The following is a 17,269-nucleotide window of genomic DNA, read 5'->3' on the forward strand; positions in this document are numbered from 1 at the left end:
GCACACGGAAAGAGAGAGGCGCACGCACGCACGCGCTTTACAAAAAGGGGGACCTCCAGGCGGTTTTGCGTTTGGGGCAGCAGGACCAGCTGCAAAGAAGGCAGCCCTCTCTCCCTCCCTCTCTCGCTCCCACCTGGCGCCAGGAAGCCCCCTGCCCCCTTGCCCCTCCAGGGCGCCGAGGTCACGGAAGTAACTCCGGCAGCGCGCCGCTTCCTGCGGAGTTGAGTTGTTGTCGCCCGAGTGGCGAGCAAGTGTCGCGGGCTGCAGTGGTGGCCCCGCTTGGCTGTTACCAAGGACACCGGAGTTTCCAGTTCAGCCGAGCCTTCTCGCTCCGGATCCAGGGAAACCGGGCCGCCGCTCCGCAGGGATGGAGCGGTGACTTCTTCTTTCCCTGCGCCTCGCTTTGCTCGGCTCTCCCTGTGCCACGCGAGCCCCGTCGAGCTGCGGAGACCTCAGCCCCGTCGCCAACCTCGCCGCCGAGCAACGGAACCATGCCAGGGCTCGGGCGCCCGCTGCGGGCTTTCGTCGGCTTCCTCGCTTTCTTCTGGGCGGTTCTTAGTATCAGCCTGGTCGGCGTGGTGGGGTCGGAGCAGCAGATCCCGTTGTCGGTGTAAGTGTCGCAGACGGTGGCGTGGAAGAACCACGCGGGGAAGGGGGCAGAGGGTTTGGGATGGCAGGGAATCCCTGCCTGCTGGCGTCGAAATCCCTCTCCGGACAGAGTTGGCCGCTTTAAACTCGGGGGGGGGGGTGTCTTTTGAATTGGTGCGGGGGGGGAGGGATGGCGAGCCATAAACTGAGATATTAACACACACACGCCGCTGCCGCCAAAAAAGCTTTTCTGTGTATGAACTTTTGGCTCCTGCACGGACGCGCTCGAATCGCTCCTCCTAGTCATTCAGGTACGGTGATCTTGCCAAAACGGATCTCTTGAAAATACCGTCGCTATCCATCTATCTGTGTTAAAGTTTATCATCAGCAAGTTTGAGAAAAGAGGCTTCCTTGCCTTCCCTAGTGATCTACCTGGAGTTTCCACTGAGAAAGGGCACCTTTGCCGTTTTAAGACCTGTGTATGTCTCTACATGTTTTGGAAGTTAGCAGTGAAGACTGTAGTGGCATGTGTGTGTGTATGGGGGGGTCATTTACTGCAATGTGTAATTACATCCCCTTCTCTCTCTCTCTCTCTCTCGCCCCTCCCCTCCACAGTGTGAAACTCTGGGCCTCTGCTTTTGGTGGGGAGATCAGATCCATCGCAGCTAAATACTCAGGTTCCCAACTTCTGCAGAAGGTAAGGATCCCTTCCAGTTCTATCACACAGAATGATGAATTCAATATAGTGCTGAAAATGGAGGAAGATTTGGTATCCTAAATAAACCGGAACAGCATCTTTCCATCAAAAGGAATATTTTTCTGCTTCCCCGCCAACCCCCCCCCCCGCCTTTTAACTGCCTGCTGTCTCTTTGCAGAGACCATAGACTTCACCATGAACTGGATATTTTTAGATTACTCTCCTTTCTGAGTAGAGCCCACCCAGCCAGATGACTTTAGCTCACTATAGCGATGCTGTTTAGAACGTGGCTGGCTTTTGTTTTGCTTCCTAGGCAGGGATTATGATGTTAGCATCAGCTTGCCTGTGTAAACCCACACTCACACACATGCATTCATGCGCACACCCAAAGTGCATTGAAGAGGTAGAAAAAGTGGGCAAATTTCATGTTGCTTTTTCCAGCTGTATTTCATTGCAACTCCCCCCCCCCCAAAAAAAAACCCTTGAAGGCTTCACTGTTGTTTGTCATCTCTGCAGGTTTTTTTTTTTTTTTTTTTTTTTTTACAATCCTATTATTCCTCCAATCATCTCAGGCCAGTGCTGGGATGTATTACATCATTACAGATAAGGGGAATGAATGTGGTTATCTTCCTGCTCAGCTGCACAGCTGGGTAATAAGCTTGTGAAGTAGTGCAAAAACTTGAGAAATTGGGCTAAGTCTGAAGAGTAATGAGAATGGAGAATGGATTATTAGACCTTTTATCAGAGCCTGCATCTGATCTCATTTAAACATGCAACTATATACTGAAATTTCACCTGCATTTAAGTATAGATGTTGATGAATTAAAAATAAATGAGAAATCTAGGGCAGCGGTAAGTTTAAAAGGGCTTCAGGATTGCAGTTCCGCATGATTTGAAAACATGAACCCCAAAAGTGAAATTCAAATATCTAGCTGCAGTTTTTAGAACCAGGATTGAAATGACTCAACTGACCAAGTTAAACTTTAAAAGATTTTTTAAAGAAATTTGCTATAAACTAATCATGTGCTGTGTATTTCACTTAGTAAGGGTTTATGCTATTCACATTAGTGAATTCAAGCAGCTTGGTTTTTCTGAAGAATCATGTGACATGCTTATATATTGCATGGTAAGGCAAAGAACAAACTTTTATGCTTCACTAATTGCAGTTATTACAGTAACCCCAATGATGATGAAAGAAACATAACAATGGAGCAGAAAGTCATGTGATTCTTCTCAGAATTGTTTAGTACTAAGAAACAGGGATTTGTTAAGGTATAATGGTTATGGCAGCATATTTTTGGGTTTGTTAATATGACGGAGATAATTTAAAAATATTCTCAAATACTTTTAAGTTTTTCATAAACTGCCATGCGATATTCTACACTTATTCTGGTCTTAAATGATATTTACTTCACAGTCAGAGTGCTTCTTTGCATGTTGTGTGAAAAGACACCCCTTCTAAGTGACATAACATTACATTAAAATATAGGAGGTTGTGACAGATTTCTAAGTCACAGTATATTCTGGGTATATCATACAGAAGTCCCAATATCCTTAAAATGTACGCTTTTGAAGCAGGTATTATCAAATAAATACAGTCTTTAATTAAAGTTGGAAAATGCAGACTTTAGTTAATGTTGGAATTTCCCCTTGTTTAGTCTCCTTGCACAAAAAGGGATCTCTTACCATTTTAACCACTGAAGACTTATTTTCCAAATGTTTCATAATAAAATAAGGGCACACAAAGTCCCCAAATGTAGCCTTTGTAATAACTGTTTCTGTTTGTGTTAGAGCCTGCTGATATACAGAATCTTATCTGAAGTAGCAAGTTTTTTTCCTATTGGTTGCCATACTGCAGTGTCAATAATCGGAAGCTACTACAATGCTCATTTTACATTCTCTTCATCATCTTTGAATTGCACAAGCAGCCCCGTGTTTCTTTTTCTGCAGCTTGACAATTGTGTGTTTAATTCCCATCTGGAGGGTTTTGTTTTTGGTATTCCTTAACTAAATGAAACAGGAAATACACATGCTGACATGATGAGCATTTCAGGTTGTACTGCTGGTAATGTCTTTATGCTGCCCTGATATTTTGAGTGGCTTTAGGTTTTAGGGGATTTGGAGAGTGTTTTAATTTTATTTTAATTTCAGCTTGTTGTCGGTGTTGTAAGCTATGTATTTCTCTGGAGCCGCAGCACTATATTAGTACATTCCTCTTACAAGTGCTAATCTTTGTAATAGTTTGTACTTTAACATTGCTGAGATAAATATATACCTGATGTTTTCAGATGTATCAGAGTTGGGAATTTCAAAGCCTAAAAAACAAAAACAAACAAACTAACAAATACTATACTGGAATGGTAGAAGCCCAAACAGTTGGGGGGGGGATGACCTCATTGCACCATCTCTGATGTAAAATTCTTTAGTGGCTGGCTTTGAGGAATCTATTTGGATTTTGTTATTTTTGTGAGTTAACCTCAGTGCTACTTTATTCACTTCCCCTCTCCCATTGTGTCTCTGCGAATAAAATGGTACTAATGATGATAGTAGAAACACGTCGCACTCAAGTGCCATTGAAAGATAAAAATGATTAAGGTGATATCCCCGGTCACACAATACGATTTTCAAGGTAACAAAGTAATCCAAGTGCTGCATAAGCATACATTAATAGAGTGCGGTTGGAGTTTGTATTTGTGTTCTTTTTGTCAAATGCAGAAGTGCCTCTGTGGGATCAAAATGTAAATTTAGTATATTTTCAACCCCAGCTATCCTGTTGTATTTTTGGTTTCACACTGGATAATTTGCATTTCATTTTGAATGGAAGTGTAATACAATATTCCTCAAGGCATAACTATAGGAGTCTATTATAATAGCTAGTGAGGTAGCCATTACTCTGCAGTATTGTAGCCACTACATGTCCTAGAGTAGGAGCAATGCAGAGTATACATGGTAAGGCACTGTACCTATTTATCACTCTATGCTGGAGTAACCTGTATAGAAATCTACACGTCTTTTGGACCAATTCTGGAAATACTTATTTGATGGTAAGACCCATTGATTTCAGTAGATTTTACTTCTGAGTCCTTGAACTTAAGATCAAAGCCTAGGCTGAATTATATTACAAGCGGAAGATGCAGTCCCCAAAGCACTCTGGATCAATGTCACAAACCCCACTCATGTCAGTCTGTGATGTGATGATGGGGTAGTTTGCGTACAGGGTTATTAAACTAGTCTGCACTCCTCATATTGTTCTCACACACACCTTCCTCTGCCTCCACCATGCAAAGGCTATTTGGTCTCTTTTCTTCTTCTCAGCAGTAGCTTTTGATGAAATCCCAAAGTATTCATAATATTCTTCAACTTCAGTAGCATAATTCCAGGGAGGTTGTTTTTGAACAAATAAGTACTTTCTTTTTCTTTTTTCCTTCCCCTTTAAAAAAAACCCTAGTTGATTGTGTGTGTGTGTGTGTGTGTGTGTGTGTGTGTCTGTCTGTCTGTCTGTCTGTCTGTCGTTATTTACCTTTTAGTGAATCAGTGCTGTTCTGCCTGCAGTATGGCAGTGGAAAATATAACAGTATTTCTATGATATGGCTAATTTTCTAGTTCCGATTCCAGTTGTCATGTAGATTTGGTACCATAAAGGAAATCGTCTACATGCTTTTGTAGAAGGATGCATGCTCTTCACTCAAAAACAGCGCGGGGGGCGGGGTGTTCTTAGATTTGGCTCCAAATTTATCCAACTCTTCCATCTGAAATGATGTTTAAAGGAACAGTTCATGAACAATCATGATTTTATGTGCACTGTGGAGAGGTATTCCTTTCATTTTCTAGATTGGCATACCTTAAAGACTGATATTTTCCAAATATTATGCATAATTCACCAAGCACTGCCATTCATTTCAGTTGCCCTTACACCCATCAGTGAACTTCCCAGAGAACTGTGTTCATTGTGGATAATGAAGATTTGAATGACAATAACCCCTCATTACAATACTTCAGTATAATAGGTACTGCTCTCACATCCCAGATTAAAGGCAGGAATGAAGGGTTTGGGAGGTGGCTGTTTTGCCCACTGTGGATCAGGGCTGAATACTGACAGCTAATTGTTTGCTTTCTAGAGTTCATCATCATTAAAGTGATTAGTTTACGATAATTGCTCTTATTGGGTATGGGAAGCTATTAAAGCTATTCATGTGGTTGCTGTAAAATAAAGGCAGAAAGATGAATTCTACACCTTTTCTTAACTTTAAAAATAATTTTAAAAGAATGGATACTTCATGCACTAAATATTTCTTCAATTATACTACCCATTTCCTTGCATGTCAGTTGTAGACTTTTTTTTTTAATAACCCTTGTGTTCTAATGGAAGATATCTTGGGCCTGAATTAGAAATCTCCCTCGCCCTGTTTTTTTTAAATTAATTTTTAGTAGGTGTAGAATAGGTGTAACTAATACCTTTAATAAAAGAATTTACTACTTCAGAGAAGATGTATTATTATTATTATTATTTATTTATATAGCACCATCAATGTACATGGTGCTGTACAGAGTAAAACAGTAAATAGCAAGACCCTGCCGCATTGAAGAATCACATCTCTTTCATATCATGGGACCAATATTTCAACAGCGGCATTGGTTAATAATTTGCATTTGCTTTCCTTTTGTGATTGCGCAAGAAGAGTTACATGTTTCTGAGGTAATTCTGGATCTTTCTTATGCAGAGTGTTCGCTTAAACGCAGGTCTGCACTGCAGGTGTCTGTTTGGTGCAGGCGTTGGCTTACACTGCTGACAAAGCATTTATTCTTGGTCATCTGCTATGTCCAGGGCAGTATAAGCACAACAGAATCCATGTATAGAATTTTTCTGGAGTAACTGGGTTATCCCTAGGGATGCACAGGGCAAAATCCATCATTTGACCCAGGTCCTTGTCCTTTTCCTTAAACAAAAATCCAGGTGAAAACTGAATACTATGTTTACTTTCTGTGTTATTTCTCATCATGGAATAATTGTAGGGTGAAGATTTGTGCAAGAGTCAACAAGATTCAAAATAAGAATGCCCTTTGAATCCTCCAGCTGCAATGGATAAAGACAATAGCTGTAATATTTAAATAGCTGGGTTTGTAGCTACACAGTATTGAAGTATGGTAAGATGGGCTTCTTTTCAAAGGTAGAATTTTTATGGTGGAAACACTGTACCTGTAGAGGTATTTGTCACTGATGAGATAATATTGGTCTGATGCATTTCACACGTCAGACAAAGCAGGTGTCTGAAATTGACACAGCCCTGTGTTAAACTAGTAAATTAAGTACCAATATACTTGAGAAGAATCTTACCTACTTTTTTCCTGCTGCTTGCTTAGAGCCAAACTATGCATTATGCTAATGGTGTAGCACTTACCTGAAGGTTGTCTTTTGTTTTACTCTATGCAGTTCTGATTTGGATTGGGAACGCTGTGTCCCACTGTTTGTTTCCCCAAATCCTGCCCTCCTACAGGGGTGGGAAGAGGTAATAAAAATGTCTCTATCCACATCTATGGAGGCTTTTTTCCCTTTGTTAATTCCTCCTTCCTGATGGGTAGGATTTGGGTAAGCAAACAGTATTCTAAAGGCTTAATGCTTCGCTCCTGGAACATGGTGGTCCTGCTCCTTATTGGGGTCACATGCACTTACGCTAGAGTAAAACAAAACACAAGCCTCTGCTATGATTACCATAATGTGTAGTTTGGCTCTCAATTTCTCTCTCTCTTACAATCTATAATGTGGTAGCATTATTTTCTCTGGCTCTTATGTCTGCCCTGTTCCATTCCACCAGTGATAGAGCAGGCTTCTCCATCCTGGTGCCCTTTGGCTGTATTGGACTGCATCTCCCATCGGGGATGATGGATGTTGCAGTCCAGCACATCTGGAGGGCAGCGGGACAGGGAAATTGTTCATGATCATGAAAGCTGTGATGAGGCTGGAACCACAAACAAAGGAAGCCTGTTGAGGAACTATCCATAAAGTAACATAATTAAGCTAGGATGGCATATTAGTTAAAATGTGCCAAAGAGTGTGTATGTGTGTGTTTGGGAGAGGGGAAAGCTCTGTTGTGATGCTTACATAAGGGGGGAGGCTGATATGGGATAAAATGTTCTAAGCAGAGAGCTTGGATTCCACAGATTTGATGTGAAAAGTTTTATTTATCCCTTCTGGTCTGACCTCCACTAGTTTGCCACATTTTACTGATGTAAGGTAGACTGGCTCATAACTTTGTCATGCAACACTGTACTATGAATTCTGTGTTGTGCTTTCTATGGCACAATTCTATGCAGAACCAAGTGCACCTCACCTAAATCCAATGAAATAATTGGTTTTAACCATGCTGAACTCTGCCTAGAATTTCAGGCTCATTCTCCAAGGCCTTAGTTAGACCTAAGGTTTATCCCAGGATCGTCCCGGGATTGTCCCTGCCTGCTCCCGGGATATCCTGTGTATCATTTACATGAACAGGGATGACCCCGGGACAATCCCAGGATAAACCTTAGGTCTAGCTAAGGCCCAAGTCCAACTCTTTGGTCATTTGGGCCTTGGGTTATCATTTGCTGCGGATGTTTAAACCATGATAATACTGGTAAGTGCATTGGCATGGAAGATGATTTTTGGCATTTAAAGGTAATCTTTGGAGGGCTTTTTGAGGACCCAGAAAAGGCTTATTGGCTCCTGTGTGTGCTTTTAGGGTGAACCTTGTGTTCCTCTTGCAACCTACTCCTTTTGTGTTCTAAACCCTTCTTCTTTTTGGAAACCAAGAGTTAAGAAGGAGTACAATTTTACAATAACTAGGTGTTTTAGGTTGGAGAGGAGGGCAGATTTCAAGCTTGAGGGATGTATGTTTTTTTCCTACAACCCCGCAGTCCACCAGCTGAAGCCAAATGCAAAGTAGTAGCTTAGAAAGAGGGGCAGATGTACACATAGAATAAAAGATGTGTGAGTGCATCTTAGCTCAGAAATTGGTTTTCAGTGCCAGAACTGAGCTCACAGTCTTTTAACACAAAAATCCATCCCTGGTTTTCTTGCTTTCAGCAGCCTCATTTGGAGGTGGTGGTGGTGGTGGTGAGCTGTTGCTATTGCTAAACAATTGGAAGCCAGAAATCCTTGGTGATCTACTGCAAATCAGCCAGAGAGCAACCTAGAGATCCCAATCTACCTTCTGCCCGCCCCTGCTTTAAATCTATTAATATTCATCTAGTGCATCTGATTCATGCAGTACATCTATCTTTAGTTTTAAAACCCATAATGGTTACTTAAATTCTTCAAATTTTCGTTTTATATTGATCTAGAAAAACGTAGCCCAATCATCTTGACATTAATTGCTTTTCTTTCCCCTTTTCTATGCTTGCTCAGTTATAAAGAAGCCTTTAATGTTTTCTTCTCCTCAAGTGACTGCAGTTAATACTGTCATTATTGGGGGATGGGTCAGTAAGATTATGAGAGTTGCTAGAAATTAAGGCATGGCGTGAATGGCAGGTCTTGTTGAGCAGTAGCTTTATTTTTATGACAGTTTTGGTTCACAATTTCAAGCCTCCACCATAGCAACCTTGAAGATGAAGTTAATAATGTTTGAAGGAAATATTGTTGTCATTAAAAAAAAAGTGCACACATAAATAGAGTTAATCACACTAATACCAGTGCTTAAATCCAAATTATAAATAGTTTATAATTTGGGTCTCAGCAAAATCATTGTAGGATTACTGTTCAGCTAACTTTAAAATCATTACCAAGTGACATAAGATTTATGCAAAGGTACAGAATCATTTCCATCCAAGTTTTGACCTTTTAAAAAGTTGGCTTCTTTATATGCAATTTGAGGTGCTAGCGCCTTTAAATCTTTGCACGTACTGAAGGAGCTTGGGCTAGGTTCCAAAGAGCTATTTTGGACTCACCCAAGGGCTTGGGGCCTACCCAGTGGGGAAAAAATTGACTTTCCTTCCCCTTTGAACAGCAGACTGATTCCTGTGTCTTAATACACACTGTTTTTGAACCTTCTACCATTTTCAAAAGCATTTGTCAGGTGGAATTAAAAAGGATTGTGTTACCTGTAGTCTGCCAGTGAAAATCAAGTCCTCAAGATAAGGGTACTCATTTACTGATTTTTACGGAAGTCTGTTTTGTAATTTATTTATTAATTTGTTCTAAACATGTATTAATCATAACAAATTTACTATTCCTACTTAGACAGCTATACAGATGCTTGACTGGCTTTGGGTACTATACATCCTGACTTTTGGTGACATGTCTTGGGCCAGACATGACCCTTTCTATATGGAATGCTTTTAGCACATTTCAACATGGATGTACTTGCACACTTTCCTCCAACCATAACATATTTGTTTTGCCTCTTTGACTCACAAATTATTTTCCCCAGGCCCGCATCACTAATCTATATATAGGCCTTTATTTATTTATTTAGTACATTTATATCCTATTTTTTTCCACCAAGAAAGAACAAGGCATACATGGTTTACCAAAGTAGTCTCCCATCTGGACAATGATGAGACCCAGACTTGCCTTGCTTCAGCAAAGTGGCTACATCATGTGCCTTCCAACCACACTGTGGTACCCTAAATATCTACCTGTTAGCAGACTGAAGAATATAGATGTTTTTCATACATTACTCCGGTTTCAACTGTTCATGACAGAGGCTTGGATCTAGACATAGTCATTTTTAATAGTAGACCAATTGAAATCAGTGGGGACAAGTCAGCCAGGTCTGATTGGAGTCCCATTGATTTCAATGGGTGTACTCTAAGTATGACTCCTCTTGGATTCAACCCAAACAAGGGAAAGTACTTCAACATACAGTGCACAATTAGTTTGTGGAATCCTGCAAAACGTGGCATTGCCTCTTAGGTTAATTTAAAACAGGATGAAACAAATCCATGGAGGATAAGGCTATCAACAAGAGCCAGTGTGGTGTAGTGGCTAGAGTGTCGGACTGGGAGTCGGGAGATCTGGGTTCTAGTCCCCACTTGGCCATGGAAACCCACTGGGTGACTTTGGGCCAGTCACACACTCTCAGCCCAACTCACCTCACAGGGTTGTTGTTGTGAGGATACAGTGGAGAGAAGGAGGATTGTATACACCACCTTGGGTTCCTTGCAGGAAAAAAGGTGGGATATAAATGCAATAATAAAAATAAATAAATACTGCTCATGATAGCTATATGTTAGCTTAAGAGAGAGGCCATTCAATAAACTTTTTAGCAGAATGGAAGTTTCAGTCTGGGTTTCCTGCATTCAGACCCATGTACACTGACTCCCTGCATCGGGCAACTTTATGTATTCTTTTGGAAACTCTCCCCTTCCAAAGCGTTTGGAAAGGCTGGACAGGTGCTAACAACTTCTGTATGGTTTGTATCAACCACCAATTGGCAGTGTCTAGTTATATCCCACCCCTTCCTCTAATACTTTGTGTTTTTCCCCCCTGTGGATTTCTGCTTGTTCTCTAATATGTCTGATAATCAACCATGTATTCTGTGTTTGTCTCAGTGTAAAAGTAATATATTTAGATTTATGTTTAACTGAAAGAAAAATGTCATTTCAAGCCATTTGGTGCTTACTCACCTAAGCGTCGCCTCAGTCTGCTACTTTCACAGCATTTCGCATGCATGGGATGATCCCATTACTTTTATGATTAAAATGTAGAGTGTTCTGTCTTTGATGTGTGATTTGATATGTGATGGAAATATGAGATGCCTTCAATTCATTTCTAGCACATTGACATTATGTTTTCAATAATGCCCTTTAATATGGATATTTAAAATAGACAGACCAAACATTGCTCCCCCCCTTTCCAAGAGTGAATTTTCTCCTAGAAATCATTATAGCTGGTTTGGTCTTCTCTCATTCTTTTGGGATGGGCAGAAAATAATTTTTTAAGATTATGGGTCTTATCTCCATAAATTCATCATTCTTTTTCCAAAGAAGCCTGTTCACATCAACATAATTAAATAGTGCAACTAAAAGAACAGCAGAATCCATAAACACACCCCAAACATTACCCAAAGCAAATTCCTATTCTAATACTACAACCTGCTTGAGGGGAAATTACAGTTTCTCCATTATATCCCCAACAACTCTCACACTCCCTTACTGAGATGGTGAAACGTCAACTGAGCTGCATTACTGCAGCGGCCCTTTTCAGGGTGGCCAGGTGAAAAATGAGGACAGAGCTCTTTCACTTTTAGTTGTTGTGCAGCATAGGCTTATGTAATGAACTACACACCTGCTGGAATCCCCTCTTCTACACGAGTATTAAAGGTGCAGGAGTCCCACCCCCTTTTGTACCTGGCCACTTTTGTCCTCTTGTGTGTCCCAAAATTCACATTTGACTGGGATGAAGGAAAGGACTTTATTTCTGTAGCCTTGCCAGACTCTGGACTTCTCTGCCTAGGGAGGCCTGCCTTATCCCTTCCTTGATGGTCTTCTGCCATACCATGAATGCCTGCCATACTATGAGTAGGAAGGCTTTTGGCCTCTAGCAGCTTCACTGATTCTTTCCTGGACTTTCTCAATTGACACTTCAGGGTGGTTTTGGCTCATTTTGGATTTTAGTTGTACAATCTCCCTGGATGAGGATTGGAATGAGTCTTTCAATGTTTATGGCTGCTGTTCTTAATCTGATGGTTATTCCCTGAGGATACTTTTGTTAATGGTTTTATTATATATATTTTTAAAGTTGCATTGAGTTCTTAGCTCAACTTTAAGGAAATGTGGGATATAAATGTATTTGAAGCCGAGTTTCCCCTCCCCCTTAACTGGTAGCAGTGAATTGTGGGGGCAAACAGGTGGACAGCAAAGCAAGAAAGGCTGGTAGAGGCTGCACAGCCCCAGCAGCACAGTGCCAGCACCCAGCAGCAGCACCTCCTTCCCAGGAGGGGACTGCTGAGCCAAGAAGCATGATGATGGGGTGGGGGCCAAAGAGGCGGACCCAGCAGGGTGAGATCTCTCCTTTGTTCCGTTCAACCTGAGCTCCCAAAGGCAGACCTCCCAGGCAGCTCCAGGACTGCAGTTGCTGACTTCAGCGATGGTTGACTACCCCAAGAGTAAATCCATGGGGGAAAGAGATTACTGAGCTTGCAAAAGAAAGACCTCATAAAGCCGAGCAGGGAAGAGCAGCGCTGCCTCCACTGCCGTCAAGACAAGGAGCACACCTTGGAGGAAGAGCAGTGGAAGGGGAGCAAACTTGCCTGTTTGCTGGGAGGTTTGGAGGTCAAGGAGCAGGGGAGGGAGGTGGTCCTGGGGGTGGGGGAAGAAAGGAAGCAGAAGGGGGTGAGTCTGCAAAAGTGTAACTAGGGCAGCAAAAGACCACGACTTTCTGGCCCCTTCTGTTGAGGAAGCAGCACCCCCACCCCTTTTAATTTTTTGCCAGCTCAGCCAGGCTGTAGGCAAAGAGTAGAATCACCCCCCAACTTGGTTCAGCATGTGGCAGTCACCATTGGAAAGGGATAGGACACATGGCAGAGACCATTTAAAAACAGAACCAGCCCTGTGTTGGTGGTAGCACAAGTACAAACAACAAGAGCTAAGGTACGAGGCACTTGCTACAGCAAGGGCTTCAGCACTTAGGCTTCAGACCTAGAAGAAGAGTGCTGGAGACTTCTGGCATTTCTTTTATAAAAGGATTGTTTACACTGGCTGTAGACGAGGGCTGCTAATATCACCACTCCAATCAATTTGCACAGAGTTGTAAAGGATCTCTGGAGGTAATTTAGACTGACCCCAGCACATAACATTCTGGGTGTGTTTGTGCATAAGAATATTGGCAGCAGGCTTTGCATGCAGCAGATCTGAGGCTCAAAAGCACCCCTGGCATCTCCAGGTAGGGCAGGAAAATCTCCTGCCTGAAACCCTGAAGAATCATTGCTGCCAGTCAGTGCTGAAGCTGCTAGATGAATAATTATTGTATACTGGCTGTGACAATGTTTTAAATTGTTATTTTTTAATATATATTTGGAATATTTTAGTTATGGCTGAGCTGAAACTTCCAAGGTTTTGACTTGATTTTGGGAGACAGAAGGCTTCAGCTGGGAGATATAGGGGGATGAATTTATTTCAACAAGTTTCATGGGGGCATGCTTACCATTGGCTGCTGGGCCATGTTGACTGTTTCTCTGTTTTATTCCTTTCCCCCTTTTCTGCTGTTGTCTGTGGTGATAGTGTATTTATTTATTTATTTATTACATTTCTATACCACCCAATAGCCGAAGCTCTCTGGGCGGTTCACAAAATAGTGTATTTTATGCTTGCTGTTGTTCCCTGCCTCGATCCAATTGGAGAGGCAGGTAAGAAATAAATAATAATAATAATAATAATAATAATAATAATAATAATTATTATTATTATTATTATTATTTACATAGTGCTGCCTGCCTGTCTACCCCACGAATACCCCTGGAATGGCAGTGCATCATTCCAGGGATATCCTATGGGAGAATAACAATACTTCGTTGAAACAAGGATAGATAGACCTGTCCGTGGTCATCCAAGGGGTTGACTTCCCCTAATCCCTTAAGTACCACTGCATCATTACACCATTTCAACCTACCAGAATAGCATTCAATTGCATTTGTGCAATTGTATTTGTCCAAAGGGAGAGGCGGGTAACAAATAAATTTATTATTACTGTTATAAATAAAAAATAAAACATGGGAAAATAAGAATTAGGGCGGGGGAAGGAACCCATGTCCCACGTCCATCTCAAAGTCCCTCCCAGCCACAGCAACCAATGAACTGCAAGGAGAAGGAGAAGGGAGGAGACAGGGCGGTATGTTAGTGATGCGAGCCCACGCAGGGGAAGTGATGCACAGGCTGAAATTGCGCAACAACACACACATGAAAGTGATCAGGCGCGCTGTAGAAATGGAGGCAGATAGTGCGGGGACAACCCGGGGGGAAAAAACGTGGTGTGATGGAGCCCTGAATGTCAGAAATTACAGCTGAAAACTGGAGGTGCTTTTCAGCACTTCCCTAAATGAACAAAAAACAAGGTAAATTGTTTGACCTCAAGCCTAGTTCAAAAAGATGCATAATAATCACATAGAGATGCTAATAATAATAATAATAATAATAATAATAATAATAATAATAATAATACTTTTAGCTTCCTAATTAATGTGACTTGGTTCACAATGGCATGCAGCATTTTTACAAGCAGACCTCTTAATGTTAAGAGGTATGGGTGCAATGTGTTTCCACTTTCGTTTTAGCACGTCAAACTAAAGAATAAAGAGCCTCAAATTGTTTTTCCACCTATCCCTCCTGTACTTAACAGAGATTCACAGATATTGTCTCTTCAGAAAGTGGATGCAAAGCTAGCTCAGTTGCTGTCACAGTGCAACCATAATTACGATTTCTCTTGTCATGCTCTTGACCTCGGGAAGTGCAGGATGTCAGGCGGTTACTAAGCCCCTCTCCTCTACATCACAGCACATAATGCTGTTACTAATCTAATGAGCTAGTTTGGGCATATGATTCTTTAAAGGCTTGTGTGCATTCATCCCTTTGACGTGGTGGCTTAAGGCATTTTGAACCACATTGCTAGTACTTTGAGTTGAGCTCAGAGGTGAGCAGGCTTATATCTATATCTCCTAGAAAGAGGACCCTCCCCTTTCCTTTGAACACATTTATAGTAAGTTTCCTTTGGGCTGCAAAGCTTATAAACAGGGCTGGTAAGCTCTTCTGGCTATGATAAGCCCATGATGGAACGATGAAAATACGAGCCTCACAGGTTTAACTTAGAAATGTTTGCAAGCGGTGGTTTGTACATCTTCTTATCAGTTCTCTTTTAGAATGTCTAAATAGATTATTTTCTTATTAATGTTCATCAGAATTTCCTGATGCTGGATTCAGATATGCTGATTAGAATCTAAATTGGAAGGCACAACCAGTAATGCCACTGGATGTACGATATACTGACTGAGACTTTTTCCAATGCTTTGAAGCATCTTTAAAAAAAAAAAAAAAAAATCACTTCCTTTTGACAGTTGGATTTAAAAACATGCTACTGAAATGCCACAGGAGAAAGAAACAGATCATTTAGTTTTCTGCCTATAAGAAAGTTGCTTGGTTGTGGAAATTTCAGTCTCACTGAGGCCTTAGCTAGACCTACCTCATAGTCTGCGACGGAGGAGGGAAGATCTCGCGTTGTGATTAACACGAGATGCCTCTTTTGTTTACACGTGAGGCGCGACGACCTCAGGAGGAGAGGCGTCGCACCTGCCATATTTTTTAAAGACACAGGAGTGCACAAACACTCGTGCGCTAAAGGTAAGATTTTTTTTTAAAAAAATTTAAGTATATTTCCCGCTCCCCCCACCCTACCCCTGATGGGCACAGTGCGAGGAATCGCACGGAGCCGGTTCAAACCGCAGCAACGGGCCACACGTTCCACGGTCTTGGGCCCAGCCCGAGCCCACGGAAAAAGCAGGCCCAAAGGGGAGGGCGAGATCCTGGGGCAAGGGAGGGATGATCCCTCCCTGATCCCGGGATCCCCTGTGTGTCATGTGGATGCACAGGGATGATCCCAGGGTTTGCCCCGAGATTTTGCCTGGTCTAGCTAAGGCCTGAGACTGCAGGTGTTGACTTGTAGATTCAGAAGGGGTGTAGGCTTCCCACCCTTCTCAAAATTCCTCTGATGTTTCTCCTGAGAAGCTTCAACATTTTGCTTTAGGTGAAATTTGATGGCAACTCTAGTCCCAGATCTTGTCCACTTTGCCTGCCTTCCTCACCAAGAAAGGATTCCAATAGGGACATCTGGACCCTCACTTTGGAAAAGTATTATTATTCAGTCCACGTTTACCACACGTTTCGTTCAAAGAGCTGTGCACAATATACATATTCCCTCCATTTCTCTTCACAGCAACCATGCAAGGCACGTTAGGCTGAAAGTAATTAGCCCAAGCTCACCCAGGAAGCTTTGTAGCTGTGTGGGGATTAGATTTGGGCTTCCCAGTCTAAATCGAACACTCTAAGCCAGCTTTCCCCAACCTAATGCCCTCCAGATGTTTTGGACTACAGCTCCCAGCATTCCTGAACATTGACTATGCTGGCTGGGGCTAATAGGAGTTGAAGTCCAACACTTCTGGAGAGTATTGCATTGGGAAAGCCCGCTCAAATCACTACACCACACTGGCCTTTCTTGTGTTATCCAAACTTCTTCTTTTGGGGGTTTCTTGTAATTTTTTTATATATATATTTGCTCTAATGGAAATGCCCAAATTCACCTGAGATTTTGCTTTAGAAGATCAAGTGTGGTAGCAGCTCTACCAGATAAAGTGCAGAATTTGAAGTGGTTTGAAATTCCGGTTTGGTAAAAACACACACAAACAAACCTTCTTTTGGTGGCCTTGGCCATGTAATTTTGTCCTTGCTCCAGGTCCTCATAGGTAAAATAGGAATTTTGGGGACCAGTGTTCTGGGTCTGAAAGTGAACAGTCAGACCCAAATTTCTGCAATGCTCTGGAGTGCATGCCGAAGTTTGTATGTGCCAGGAATGCCTAGATTTGAATTAGATATGAGAAGGTTTCATCTAAAACATTCACACATAAATGCCAAATTCTCATTCATATAGATGGATTATATTTGGAATAAGCATTCAAACTGAGTTTAGCTGACCTTTTCTGTGTTTTTTCAATGGCATTTGGCTTTATTGTCATTCACCATTACTTGTGCAGCCCTACACATCTTTTTAATTTTAAATCTGGCCAACTTACTTTGGTGCAGGTCACTAAAATGCCTTCAGCTCCTCCTCCTCCACTTCTGCTTGTAGTTTAATATGAATCAAGTGAGGGGGGGAGCAATTCCCCCCAAATATATTTTTATCATCTTCTCAAAGCATAATAATAAAAAAACTTGAATACAACAAATGAAACTAATATGGTTCTTGAGTTACAACTGATTTCATATAAGTGATATCACATAATACCTATGGAACTAGGGGCTTTCTGA

At 41.8% G+C, this 17,269-nt stretch overlaps 1 protein-coding gene across 1 annotated transcript in view; it reads left to right on the plus strand.

Moving 5' to 3' along the window:
- The first annotated feature begins 491 nt into the window (after positions 1–491).
- Positions 492–17,269, plus strand: part of CACNA2D3 (calcium voltage-gated channel auxiliary subunit alpha2delta 3) — a 650,216-nt gene continuing 633,438 nt past the window's right edge. The window contains exons 1-2 of the mRNA XM_063121610.1: positions 492–610; positions 1,204–1,285. Of these exons, the coding sequence (XP_062977680.1) occupies positions 492–610; positions 1,204–1,285 (201 nt within the window). The remainder of the gene's footprint in view (positions 611–1,203; positions 1,286–17,269) is intronic.

This window comes from Elgaria multicarinata, chromosome 3, assembly GCF_023053635.1.
Source record: "Elgaria multicarinata webbii isolate HBS135686 ecotype San Diego chromosome 3, rElgMul1.1.pri, whole genome shotgun sequence".
Lineage (NCBI taxonomy): Eukaryota > Metazoa > Chordata > Lepidosauria > Squamata > Anguidae > Elgaria > Elgaria multicarinata.